At 38.7% G+C, this 13,978-nt stretch overlaps 1 protein-coding gene across 3 annotated transcripts; it reads right to left on the reverse strand.

The window, feature by feature from the left end:
• Positions 1–240: 240 nt before the first annotated feature.
• On the reverse strand, positions 241–10,428 carry napbb (N-ethylmaleimide-sensitive factor attachment protein, beta b). 3 transcript variants are annotated; one of them, XM_063002247.1, is made up of 11 exons: positions 10,259–10,428; positions 8,475–8,554; positions 8,149–8,265; positions 7,444–7,490; positions 7,263–7,340; positions 6,711–6,766; positions 6,533–6,617; positions 6,349–6,453; positions 6,179–6,247; positions 1,939–1,989; positions 241–1,796 (listed from the first exon to the last, which is right to left on the reverse strand). In XM_063002247.1, exons 1-11 carry the CDS (start codon positions 10,354–10,356, stop codon positions 1,695–1,697), a joined length of 888 nt encoding a protein of 295 aa, XP_062858317.1. In that variant the 5' UTR covers positions 10,357–10,428; the 3' UTR covers positions 241–1,694. The 3 variants fall into 3 exon arrangements, with proteins under 3 accessions (XP_062858317.1, XP_062858318.1, XP_062858319.1); XM_063002248.1 differs by lacking the exon at positions 1,939–1,989; XM_063002249.1 differs by lacking the exon at positions 7,444–7,490 and having other exon boundaries at positions 10,259–10,333.
• Positions 10,429–13,978: the final 3,550 nt, after the last annotated feature.

Raw genomic sequence — 13,978 nt, forward strand, 5'->3', positions numbered from 1 at the left:
CAATGACATGCACTGCTAAATACCTTTGGGATGTACAGTAGAATGCACTCACTCAAGTGCTGCATGAATTCACATCACGACACGACACATTAACAGGCTGTACAGAGATTTTGCAAAAGTGATTCCTTCACCTTTGTAACTATACTGTAATATAGAAAAATCCTACTGCACACAGAAATAACACAGTTAAACACAATAAACTAAAAAGTCAAGTTTGATAAGAGAATGCCAACAGAGCTGAACAGTTTAAACTTTTTTAATTACTCTGCTCCCATAAAGAAATTTCTCATTTACCTTCTCAGACATTACATTAACAAAATGAACGTGGGTTCATTACATTACATTTTGGAATTAATTTAAAGCAAAAACAAAAAAATGACAATGAAGTCACATGCATAAATAGATTACCATGTAGTTTCTGGTGGCAACAAAGAGAATATTTAGAGAAAAGTACTTACATTCCAGATAAGAAAAATCATTCTAGATTTTATTATTTTAGCCTGATTAATTTTCTAACTAGCTTGACTAGCCAAATGAAAGAGTAATTTGAAATTACAAAGACGTAACGGGTTTCACATTGGGATTGTGGGTAATGTGATACTTAGGCTTGTCACAATCATTACATTATGATCTAGTCATCAATTATCTGAGCTTATTGTGATTTTTATTGTAGAATTGTATGTTCACAACTGTAAGTCACTTTTTGTAATGCGGAAATGTAAATGGGAATGAGAAGAGAACATGATGCAAAAGTGATTAGGGGTGAGGATCAAACCCAGGTTCCTAAGTTTTAGGTTGCCGTGGAGTACTAACACTCTGACCTGTGCTAATTATTTTATTAAACCAATTTAGAGCTGAGACTTATTAACCATTTTTTCCACAGGATGCTAAATCCCAAATGCCCATTACACAGGTGAGTATGTGAGGATCAAACCCAGGTTCCTAAGTTTTAGGTTGCCGTGGAGTACTAACACTCCGACCTGTGCTAATTATTTATTAAACCAATTTAGAGCTGTGATTTATACTTCTGTACTGTATGTGCATTAATACACTGGTGTTATGATTAAGAAACACACAGTCAACAGACTGTCAGTTGCAACTGTCTCCATGACAATCAGCCTTTAATGTTTCATAACCATGACAAGCTTTGTAATACGTTATCTATATCTAACCTTTGGCAGGTTTGTTAAAAATACAACCACACACATGGGCCTATACCATCATCTGTTAGGTTATAGGAAGTTATTCTTATTAAGTCACTGAAAAGCTCATTTTTACTTCTAACACCTTTAAAGTATAGCTTCATTACGTGTGACTTTTTTTTCCCAGGTTGCTACAACTACAACTAAAGTGTAATTAATATTCCAAATCCCAAATGCCCATTACACAGGTGAGCATGCGTCTATCTTCTATAATCATAAGCACTAGCAATCCAATGAGCCACACAACATGATTTCACATGATTTTAAAACAGATCTGAAATGTAGTTATTTGAATCAGGTCTAATGTCTGAAAACTAAATGAGTTCTATTAAACCAACTGAGAACTCAATATAAGCAAGGTTTAAATGCTGCAACAATAAATCTTATATACTGTACTAGGAAATCTGGACCTAGCTATTAAACAGAAATGGTATGAAATGGTGTTGGGGAGTGGGTGCCATTCCTCAGATGGTTTCCCCCCAGTTCAACACCTCACTTTAAGTCACCCTCATCACCCTGAATGGTCTTCTTAATGCGCAGAAGCATGGTGGTCAGCCACTGGTCCAGACGAGAGATCGAGTCAAACTCCTTTACCTAGTGCAGGGAGGAAAACATACACAACAGAATTAAATTCCACCATTACGTGTAGACATGCTGTCCTGTATAATGTCAAATTTGGTAGTAGCTATGTAATGACTGATTTAACAGCATAAGTGAAGCATGAAAGAAGTCTTACAGCTTCTGTAAAAGCCTCTGCGTTCTGCTCTTCACGAGCCTCCAGAAGTTTCTGAAAGAAAAATATACAGTGTATCACAAAAGTGAGTACACCCCTCACATTTCTGCAAATATTTTATTATATCTTTTCATGGGACAACACTATAGACATGAAACTTGGATATAACTTAGAGTAGTCAGTGTACAACTTGTATAGCAGTGTAGATTTACTGTCTTCTGAAAATAACTCAACACACAGCCATTAATGTCTAAATGGCTGGCAACATAAGTGAGTACACCCCACAGTGAACATGTCCAAATTGTGCCCAAAGTGTCAATATTTTGTGTGACCACCATTATTATCCAGCACTGCCTTAACCCTCCTGGGCATGGAATTCACCAGAGCTGCACAGGTTGCTACTGGAATCCTCTTCCACTCCTCCATGATGACATCACGGAGCTGGTGGATGTTAGACACCTTGAACTCCTTCACCTTCCACTTGAGGATGCGCCACAGGTGCTCAATTGGGTTTAGTCCATCACCTTTACCTTCAGCTTCCTCAGCAAGGCAGTTGTCATCTTGGAGGTTGTGTTTGGGGTCGTTATCCTGTTGGAAAACTGCCATGAGGCCCAGTTTTTGAAGGGAGGGGATCATGCTCTGTTTCAGAATGTCACAGTACATGTTGGAATTCATGTTTCCCTCAATGAACTGCAGCTCCCCAGTGCCAGCAACACTCATGCAGCCCAAGACCATGATGCTACCACCACCATGCTTGACTGTAGGCAAGATACAGTTGTCTTGGTACTTCTCACCAGGGCGCCGCCACACATGCTGGACACCATCTGAGCCAAACAAGTTTATCTTGGTCTCGTCCGACCACAGGGCATTCCAGTAATCCATGTTCTTGGACTGCTTGTCTTCAGCAAACTATTTGCGGGCTTTCTTGTGAGTCAGCTTCCTTCTGGGATGACGACCATGCAGACCGAGTTGATGCAGTGTGCGGCGTATGGTCTGAGCACTGACAGGCTGACCTCCCATGTCTTCAACCTCTGCAGCAATGCTGGCAGCACTCATGTGTCTATTTTTTAAAGCCAACCTCTGGATATGACGCCGAACACGTGGACTCAACTTCTTTGGTCGACCCTGGCAAAGCCTGTTCCGAGTGGAACCTGTCCTGGAAAACCGCTGTATGACCTTGGCCACCATGCTGTAGCTCAGTTTCAGGGTGTTAGCAATCTTCTTATAGCCCAGGCCATCTTTGTGGAGAGCAACAATACTATTTCTCACATCCTCAGAGAGTTCTTTGCCATGAGGTGCCATGTTGAATATCCAGTGGCCAGTATGAGAGAATTGTACCCAAAACACCAAATTTAACAGCCCTGCTCCCCATTTACACCTGGGACCTTGACACATGACACCAGGGAGGGACAACGACACATTTGGGCACAATTTGGACATGTTCACTGTGGGGTGTACTCACTTATGTTGCCAGCTATTTAGACATTAATGGCTGTGTGTTGAGTTATTTTCAGAAGACAGTAAATCTACACTGCTATACAAGCTGTACACTGACTACTCTAAGTTATATCCAAGTTTCATGTCTATAGTGTTGTCCCATTAAAAGATATAATGAAATATTTGCAGAAATGTGAGGGGTGTACTCACTTTTGTGATACACTGTATATACAGTGTATCACAGAAGTGAGTACACCCCTCACATTTCTGCAGATATTTAAGTATATCTTTTCATGGGACAACACTGACAAAATGACACTTTGACACAATGAAAAGTAGTCTGTGTGCAGCTTATATAACAGTGTAAATTTATTCTTCCCTCAAAATAACTCAATATACAGCCATTAATGTCTAAACCACCGGCAACAAAAGTGAGTACACCCCTAAGAGACTACACCCCTAAATGTCCAAATTGAGCACTGCTTGTCATTTTCCCTCCAAAATGTCATGTGATTTGTTAGTGTTACTAGGTCTCAGGTGTGCATAGGGAGCAGGTGTGTTCAATTTAGTAGTACAGCTCTCACACTCTCTCATACTGGTAACTGAAAGTTCCAACATGGCACCTCATTGCAAATAACTCTCTGAGGATCTTAAAAGACGAATTGTTGCGCTACATGAAGATGGCCAAGACTACAAGAAGATTGCCAACACCCTGAAACTGAGCTGCAGCACAGTGGCCAAGATCATCCAGCGTTTTAAAAGAGCAGGATCCACTCAGAACAGACCTCGCGTTGGTTGTCCAAAGAAGCTGAGTGCACATGCTCAGCGTCACATCCAACTGCTGTCTTTGAAAGATAGGCGCAGGAGTGCTGTCAGCATTGCTGCAGAGATTGAAAAGGTGGGGGGTCAGCCTGTCAGTGCTCAGACCATACGCCGCACACTACATCAAATTGGTCTGCATGGCTGTCACCCCAGAAGGAAGCCTCTTCTGAAGTCTCTACACAAGAAAGCCCGCAAACAGTTTGCTGAAGACATGTCAACAAAGGACATGGATTACTGGAACCATGTCCTATGGTCTGATGAGACCAAGATTAATTTGTTTGGTTCAGATGGTCTCAAGCATGTGTGGCGGCAATCAGGTGAGGAGTACAAAGATAAGTGTGTCATGCCTACAGTCAAGCATGGTGGTGGGAATGCCATGGTCTGGGGCTGCATGAGTGCAGCAGGTGTTGGGGAGTTACATTTCATTGAGGGACACATGAACTTCAATATGTACTGTGAAATACTGAAGCAGAGCATGATCCCCTCCCTCCGGAAACTGGGTCGCAGGGCAGTGTTCCAGCATGATAATGACCCCAAACACACCTCTAAGACGACCACTGCTTTATTGAAGAGGCTGAGGGTAAAGGTGATGGACTGGCCAAGCATATCTCCAGACCTAAACCCAATAGAACATCTTTGGGGCATCCTCAAGCGGAAGGTGGAGGAGCGCAAAGTCTCGAATATCCGCCAGCTCCGTGATGTCGTCATGGAGGAGTGGAAAAGCATTCCAGTGGCAACCTGTGAAGCTCTGGTATACTCCATGCCCAGGAGAGTTAAGGCAGTTCTGGGAAATAATGGTGGCCACACAAAATATTGACACTTCAGGAACTTTCAATAAGGGGTGTACTCACTTTTGTTACCAGTGGTTTAGACATTAATGGCTGTATATTGAGTTATTTTGAGGGAAGAATAAATTTACACTGTTATATAAGCTGCACACAGACTACTTTTCATTGTGTCAAAGTGTCATTTTGTCAGTGTTGTCCCATGAAAAGATATACTTAAATATCTGCAGAAATGTGAGGGGTGTACTCACTTTTGTGATACACTGTATATATATATACACACACACAAGGCAGTATGAATATTTGCAATCATGTTGGTTATTACAGATTTTTTTTAACTTGCTGTTAAGATATGGTTTACATTTAGATATACCTAGTCTATACATAAGTATACATACATAAGTCAACAGTCTGTCTGTTCTGCAGTTTAGTCTACAGAAAGATGTAGACTATTCAAAGAAAGCAATTACATTAAAACAATATTAACATACAACACTTCGTGATTTACATTCTGCTAACTTATACATTCTTTAACAAGGCTGTCCTGAAACCCTATACCATTCTGGTTCTGCTCTCCTACACACTAAAACACTGTTAGAAAAAAACTCACAAAAAGTAAACATTTCAGCACCTTCTGTATTAGCAAAGCAGGCATTAAATTAGTAAAGGTTACAACTATACCTCTGATATAAAATAGCATCAGTCCTATAATGCGTTCATTAACAGTTTAACAAATCAAGTGTCTATTAATGAAATATAATTTGTAAAATGTGTCAAAGAGGTTAAAAGCTCCAATGTAACATGGGTGTAAATAATATACCGGTAATGTCTCTGGGTTTGGTGAGCGTGTGTGGCGTAATGTTAAGAACAACGCTGCTGATAATAGCAGTGCCTGAGTTCTGGCTCACAAATACAAAAGGTGAATGGCAGTACAGGGACCTAGCCATCAGTGCACCCTTAGTGCCATTCCCAAGCTCAGATAAATAGGAAGATTGCATCAGGAAGAGCATCCGGTGTAAAATCTGTGCCAAATCAAATATGCGAAGGATCCACTGTGTCGGAGCCTAACAGGAGCAGCTGAAAGAAATTATTTATTTGATGTTTTTGGTTTTGAGGGTATTTTTCCCATACTCCACTCATATTCTACTCCTACTCCACCCATACTCTCCCCATACTCTTTAGACACTGGATTTACAGACCTTTACAAGTTTGCACTCTCTTGAATCTGAAAATGCTGGAAACATCTCCTCGTACTTCTCAACAGCAAGCTGTAAGTTACAATAAAGTGTACGTTAACATAATTTATAGAGTAAATGGAGAATAAAACTTGAATATATGTCTGTTTTCTGACCATGATATTAAGACTAACCTTTGCATTTAGTTCATCTACAATGAAGTGGCATAGGGAGGCTTTGAAGAAGTATTCTTTGGCACTGTATTTCAGTAAGGGGTTGTCCATTGTGTTTGTTCCAACCTAAAAGCATTACGATAAGCACATGTCATTTGTGGTAAAACATTTGGTGTCCTCAAACTTCTGATCTTAAGTTGTTTACCTGTTCATAGATCTCGATAGCTTTCTGATACTGTTCTATCTGTGCGCTGTACGAAGCAACTTTCAGAAGACATTTATTTGCAGAGCTATTAATAAAAGATAAAAGTTTTAAATCAAAAAGACTGAATGGAAACAGCATAAAAACAAATTATACTCTTGTTTATTCTGCCTTGACTAACCTGTTAGACTCCTCGCCTTTGTAATAGTCCGCTGCTTGTTCATAATGGGCGATAGCCTAAAAGTAAGAATACATTTGTCCATTTAAGCTTGATCACTTTAATCACAATATAAAACTTTAGGTGGTCGATATAAATACCAGCAATATTTTATGACTCTTTGTACCACATTAAATCAGCAAATGCAAAAGCGCTATTAGGTTTTATTAATATTCAAACTATATTATAACTTTAACTGTTCATAAATTTAAAAAATGTTACTTTTAAAAAACTAATTCAAGTACTTCCAGATTTGTTTATAAATATTTCTTACTGGAATTAAACAGTGGGGAAAAAAATCGAAATACAAAATTCACAATATGGTTTTTGCTGAATGTGTATTTATGTGTATTATCAGATTACCATCATAAACCGATCATGGTAATCCGAGAAGCTTTAAGTTTGAAGGGTGTTCCTAAGTTTTTTACTTGTAGCAAGCTTGTGATACTAAATGGCCACCAATAACAACAACAAAATCCTGAACTGAACCTAAAAAAAAAACAATAAATGCCATACCTTCTCAATGTCGACTAGTTCTGACTCATATACTTCAGCGATTGTGATGTGGTGTTTAGCAGCAATAGTAAATCGGCCCTGAGGGAAAGAAAACAGATCATCATTAACAAAAGCTCTAAGCTAATCCTATAAGCTTGCAAATCACTTATTTATCTGCACGACCACGTCTGCTTTACCTTACCATATCTGTGTAAATATCGATGGCTGCATTTAAGCAGTTGATAGCCTCTATCGCAGGCATTAAAAGAAAAAGGGAAGGAGGATTAAGTCAGACACAAGAAGTTAGGAGCTTACAGCAGGGAGTCAATGTGTAACACACAGGGACACATGAACTCGATAGGGCAAAACAAATACAAGTATTTTCAAGCTGTGCAACTTCACAATATGACACAATTTTGCCTAAATAAGATGATAATTTGATAAACTATATAAACAGTGTGCTGACTGTAGAGACCTACTTTATATTACTAGGGGCTGGCATTTAGCAGAGCTGTCAGTATTTAAACATGTGTGTGGTTAATTTGTGGGTGTTAACTGTCAGCCATGCTGATGTCAGATACTGTAACAAATAGTATAAATAAAAAGCCTTTTCAAATCTTTAGTATTCTGGGTGCTGAAAGGTAACATTTAGTCCTTAAAAATAAGAGTAATCCGTGTAGATCCTGTCAGTTACATTCTGTCTAACTGCAAAGAGAAATCATTTTGGGAGAAGTCCACAGACAGCATCTGATTAACAGTAATCTAATGTACTTGTAATTTTTTTAGATTAGAAGTGGCTTACTGTTTCACAGCAATTAAGCAACTTTTAAACTACACAACAAGTTCCACTTCATTCTATGCAAATGTACGATGAAATTAATATGAAAAACATCTCATTAGTTCTCACCCTGTGGATCAGCCTTTTTGTAAGCATTTCCGGCGTCAACAAAGCTGGTGGCTGAATCATGTTTGTTTTGGAGCTGCATGTGCAGTCTGGCAGCCTGGCAAAAAGCATTCCCAGCAGCTGCACAGACAAAGACAGTACATGCTATTCAATATTAGAAAACCTAAAACAATCAGACATTTATCATCAACATTTCTGTATAAAAGGCACTTGCTGAATCGCTGTAGCACGGCTGCAGTTAAAACATACTTTATATATGTGTGTGTGTGTGCTGTATACTTTACATATATATAATATATTTAACCATATACTTGGTTAATGCTACTTACCAGACCAATTTTTAGCCATCTTGAACATGTTGGCCGCTCTGGCATACATCTCACAGGCTTCCTCTAATTTGTGATTCCCTCTAGGAATAAGAATAAATTACACCAAAAATATTAAAAAACAAGAACTTGGGTTTAAGTCAATTCAAATACAGAGAAAAAACATGCATGCATCCCCTAAAGCTGTATTTTAACATATGTATTTTAATATATGGCTGCATCAACTAAATCACTTATTGAAATAGTTGGCAATGAATTTCAGTATTAATTAGACAATCTATTGTTTAATTATTTTTAACATGGCATATAAAACCGATTATGTATTGTCTAGGTCATGTAGATTAACTCCTTGTACTAAATAGGATATTTTGTATGAGAACTTGGTATTCATATGAATAATTAACCTTAATGGCCAACTTTTTTTACTTAATAACAGAACGTATGCCATGAAGCCAAACGTGGTTGCATAACTGCGTTATTACTGTACTGCATAAATTTAAATAATAATGTGATCGATTACTGGGGGAAGAGTCCAGAGACTTATCGATTATCAAAATAATCGTCAGTTGCCGGCCTAATACATATGTCGACTGGAAGGTTTGATTTCAGTATCATTTAGGAAAAAAAATGTATCGGGACATTTATTATGATTTTAACGTCATGCTCTACACTCCTGGTTACATTCATGACAGAAAAAGTAGTTATTCATTACACAATAATAACGAATAACTTTTGTTGCTGCTAAATTATTCTTATTCTATGTATATTATATATATATATATAATATACAATTTCTATTTTATACTAAGGTCTGTCAGTGTACCATACTTTATATCTCCATTGCACAGTGCCTGTTGCTGTTCATGTCACTGCCACATTTCTTTATTTTATTCTATGCGTATATATATAGTATTCCTTTTGTTTTATTTCTATTTTATTATTTTATGTATGTTTGTTGACACCTGCACCAAGAGAAATTCCTTGTACATCTGGTACTTGGCGAACAATAAAGATTCTGATTCTGACAAGATTCATCAGTTCACAAGCTCAAACACAGTCATGGACAATTTTGTATCTTCAATTCACCTCACTTGCATGTTTTTGGACTGTGGGAGGAAACCGGAGCACCCAGAGGAAACCCACGCAGACACGGAGAGAACATGCAAACTCCACTCGGACTGCCCCACCCGGGAATGGAACCCAGGACCTTCTTGCTGTTAGGCGACAGTGCTACCCACTGAGCCACCGTGCCACCCTATCGGGACATTACTAAATTATGAAGAATATCAGAAGATGTGCCAACACATTTAAATGAACCAGTGCAGCCAAGCAACCGACTAGAACAGAACCAGGCAGATTCATTTACACATAATGACTGAACTTAATAGCCCTAAACAGTGAATGCTGCTGTGTCCGAGATACCCTGATATAAACAGATAAAGCATGTTCGCCCTAATATCACAAAGTGTCTTATTTTGATGACAGTAACGCGTTTATGTAATATTTTATGTTTTATTTAAGTAGCAACACAGTGAAGCTAAAGCCTCTCATACAAACTGCGTCTGCTAACGACACAGTTGCGCAGCTTTAGCAGTTTTAAATTACAGAAACATTTAATATCGTATTTAACTGAATTCTACTTTACAAAGTACAAATTTCCACATTATCACTGCGTTATTTTATAGCCATTTAGATTGTTTTGTATCTTCCATAAATAATACAGAATATAATCGATCGACGTGTCGCCTCAGGGTAAATATTGGACTAGCTGCTAGCAATATTCTTACCCAAACATTCCTCCTAAAAACGAGCCGGAGGATTTAACTTTCTTCTCTGCGTCAGCCATGAGCTGAACTGCTTCTTTCTCCTTGCCTGAATTATCCATTTTGCACCAAAATATACCGAAACAACAAATTAAAATCTAGTTTTTCTGCAGCAGTCGAAACCGCTATGTAGCATTACTGTAAAAGGGGATTACTGTCAACTATTGTATGTTGCGTAGGCGTAGAACTAGCGGTATCATGGGATTTGTAGTTCTTTAAGCAAGCACGGCCGATTCATATAGTAGTATTCCACGAAACAAATGAAACTACAAAACCCATACTGACTAAATACGTATACTGTCTGTGCAGATCTGAAGTACATTGTAGTCTGTTATTTTATTTTAAATTATGAACGTTAAATAACTAAAAAAAAGTTTGATAATTCCTGCTACATTTAATGCACAGGATTTTAATGCACAGTATTTTTCAATCATCCTGCGACGAGCTGAATAATTATTCAAAACATTAGTTTTTTTTTATCTACTAGTTTTAATGTTTGAATAAAATGATGCAAAATGTCACTTGTTAATGCAGGATTTTTGAAGGATGAAACTGTTCCTAAATGTGTGAGCAGGACTCCTCTGCAGCCCCCCTATAGCCTGCACCACACAGCACTGCAGCAAGACCCTAATAAATAAATAAAATGTACTTGCAGTACTGCACAGCAGATGGCAACGTATGGCTTATTACATCCAGCCTGAACTGCACATAAACAAGTTTGTGCAAGCTAAAACATTCATGTACCATCTAAAATGTAGAGGAAACCGAGTTTTCATGCACCACAACTAATAAAAAATAGTACTTGTAAATGTTTAATCATAAATGTTAGTTTTTTGGAATTTAAAGCTTTATTTATTTATTAGGATTTTAACTTCATGTTTTACACACTTTGGTTACATTTATGACAGGACAAGTAATTACTGGTTACACAAGATTTATCAGTTCGAGTTTTTAATGTCAAACACCATCATGGACAATTTCATATCTCCAATTCACCTCTCCTCACCTTTGGACCGTGGGAGGAAACCCACACGGAGAGAATATGTAAACTCCACACAGAAAGGACCTGGAACGTTCCATCTGGGAATCAAACCCAGGACCTTCTTGCTGTGAGGCGACAGTGCTACCCACCGAGCCACTGTGCCGTCCTAATTTAAAGCTTTCTGTTATTGTAGAGTAAGCAGTAAATTTTACAACAAGGTATTGTGGCATACCACCTGAGGGTGCTTTATCTACCACAAGCAGCACTCGTACCAGTTTGAAAACCACTGCCATAAACAATGCAAGATCAAACTGATAGTCAAGAAACAATGCAACTTACAAGTAACAAACTCTGACCAGTGTAGCTGTCAGAACTGGCAGTTTAAGCACATTGGTTGGTTTTCTGATGTAACCTTGACTTTTCAAAACAGTCCATATCAGAATCAGAATCACTTTATTTTGCAAGGTATGTTACACATACAAGGAATTTGTTTTGGTGATACACATACTAATAAACATAATAATACACATAATAGTACACATAATTATACACTTAATATACAGTGGTGTGAAAAAGTGTTTGCCCCCTTCCTGATTTTCTGTTTTTTTGCATGTTTGTCACACTTAAGTGTTTCGGAGCATCAAACCAATTTAAATAGTAGTCAAAGACAACACAAGTAAACACAAAATGCAATTTGTAAATGAAGGTGTTTATTATTAAGGGAGAAAAAAAATCCAAACCTACATGGCCCTGTGTGAAAAAGTGATTGCCCCCTAAACCTAATAACTGGTTGGGCCACCCTTAGCAGCAACGACTGCAACCAAGCGTTTGCGATAACTTGCAATGAGTCTTCTACAGCGTTCTGGAGGAATTTTGGCCCACTCATCTTTGCAGAATTGTTGTAATTCAGTTACATTAGAGGGTTTTTGAGCATGAACGGCCTTTTTAAGGTCATACCACAGCATCTCAATAGGATTCAGGTCACTTTGACTAGGCCACTCCAAAGTCTTCATTTTGTTTTTCTTCAGCCATTCAGAGGTGGACTTGCTGGTGTGTTTTGGATCATTGTCCTGCTGCAGAACCCAAGTTCGTTTCAGCTTGAGGTCACGAACAGATGGTCGGACATTCTCCTCCAGGATCTTTTGGTAGACAGCAGAATTCATAGTTCCATTTATCACAGCAAGTCTTCCAGGTCCTGACGCAGCAAAACAGCCCCAGACCATCACACTACCACCACCATATTTTACTGTTGGTATAATGTTCTTTTTCTGAAATGCAGTGTTACTTTTACGCCAGATGTAATGGGACACACACCTTCCAAAGAGTTCAACTTTTGTCTCATCGGTCCACAGAATGTTTTCCCAAAAGTCTTGGGGATCATCAAGATGTGTTTTGGAAAAATTGAGACGAGCTTTAATGTTCTTTTTGCTCAGCAGTGGTTTTCTTCTTGGAACTCTGCCATGCAGGCCATTTTTGCCCAGTCTCTTTCTGATGGTGGAGGCATGAACTCTGACCTTAACTGAGGCAAGTGAGGCCTGCAGTTCTTTGGACGTTGTTGTGGGGTCTTTTGTGACCTCTTGGATGAGTCGTCGCTGCGCTCTTGCGGTAATTTTGGGTGGCCGGCCACTCCTGGGAAGGTTCACCACTGTTCCATGTCTTCGCCATTTGTGGATAATGGCTCTCACTGTGGTTCACTGGATTCCCAAAGCTTTGGAAATGGCTTTATAACCCTTTCCAGACTGATAGATCTCAATTACTTTCTTTCTCAATTGTTCCTGAATTTCTTTGGATCTCGGCATGATGTGTAGCTTTTAAGGATCTTTTGGTGGACTTCACTTTGTCAGGCAGGTCCTATTTAAGTGATGTCTTGATTGAGAACAGGTGTGGCAATAATCAGGCCTGGGTGTGGCTAGAGACAATGTACTCAGGTGTGATAAACCACAGTTACAGTATGTTTTAACAAGGGGGGCAATCACTTTTTCACACAGGGCCATGAAGGTTTGGATTTTTTTTCTCCCTTAATAATAAACACCTTCATTTAAAAATTGCATTTTGTGTTTACTTGTGTTGTCTTTGACTAATATTTAAATTGGTTTGATGTTCCGAAACACTTAAGTGTGACAAACATGCAAAAAAAACAGGAAATGAGGAAGGGGGCAAACACTTTTTCACACCACTGTACATGTATGACATGTAGCATGTTAACAGTCCGTGCGCTGTCTGGTCTGTTAAATAAGTATTAACCAAGGGAGCAACTGTGGTTAAGAATTGTTACAGCTCTTGGAAAAAAGCTGTTAGCAGGTCTAGTTGTTTTCGGTTTTATTGTCCTGATAGAATATGCCCTGTCTACATATTCTTAATAAGGTTGAGACCAGAACTTTAACTAGGCTTGACTGTGGATGGGGACACCTGTGTTTCTGCAGCTTCTAATTCTGACCTAGACTGTGGCATCTGCTAAGCTTAGATAACACACACTAACATGGTATTACCATGACTGTCACACTGGGGGTGGGGAGGCAGTGTACTGAGCACCAGATGGTCTACAGTCAAATTGACCAGTTTGGTAGTTGCAGCCTGTGAATAATCAATATACATACTGTACCACACAGCTATACCCAAAAAAGTGCATGGTGAGCGGATGTCAAAAAAGTGGTGCCATGTTACCATAGAAACAGATGCTTACTAGAGAAGTGTGTAATTAA

This window comes from Trichomycterus rosablanca, chromosome 9 (assembly GCF_030014385.1).
Source record: "Trichomycterus rosablanca isolate fTriRos1 chromosome 9, fTriRos1.hap1, whole genome shotgun sequence".
Classification (NCBI taxonomy): Eukaryota; Metazoa; Chordata; class Actinopteri; order Siluriformes; family Trichomycteridae; genus Trichomycterus; species Trichomycterus rosablanca.

What these genes read in the sequence shown, in the direction of transcription:
- napbb (XM_063002247.1), bottom strand. Translation starts at nt 10,356, where the DNA reads ATGGATAATTCAGGCAAGGAGAAAGAAGCAGTTCAGCTCATGGCTGAC. An exon ending in GATGGCTAAAAATTGGTCTG is followed by an intron (nt 8,266 to 8,474) that starts GTAAGTAGCATT and finishes TTGTCTGTGCAG; the next exon opens with CTGCTGGGAATGCTTTTTGC. An exon ending in TAGATGAACTAAATGCAAAG is followed by an intron (nt 6,248 to 6,348) that starts GTTAGTCTTAAT and finishes TGTAACTTACAG; the next exon opens with CTTGCTGTTGAGAAGTACGA.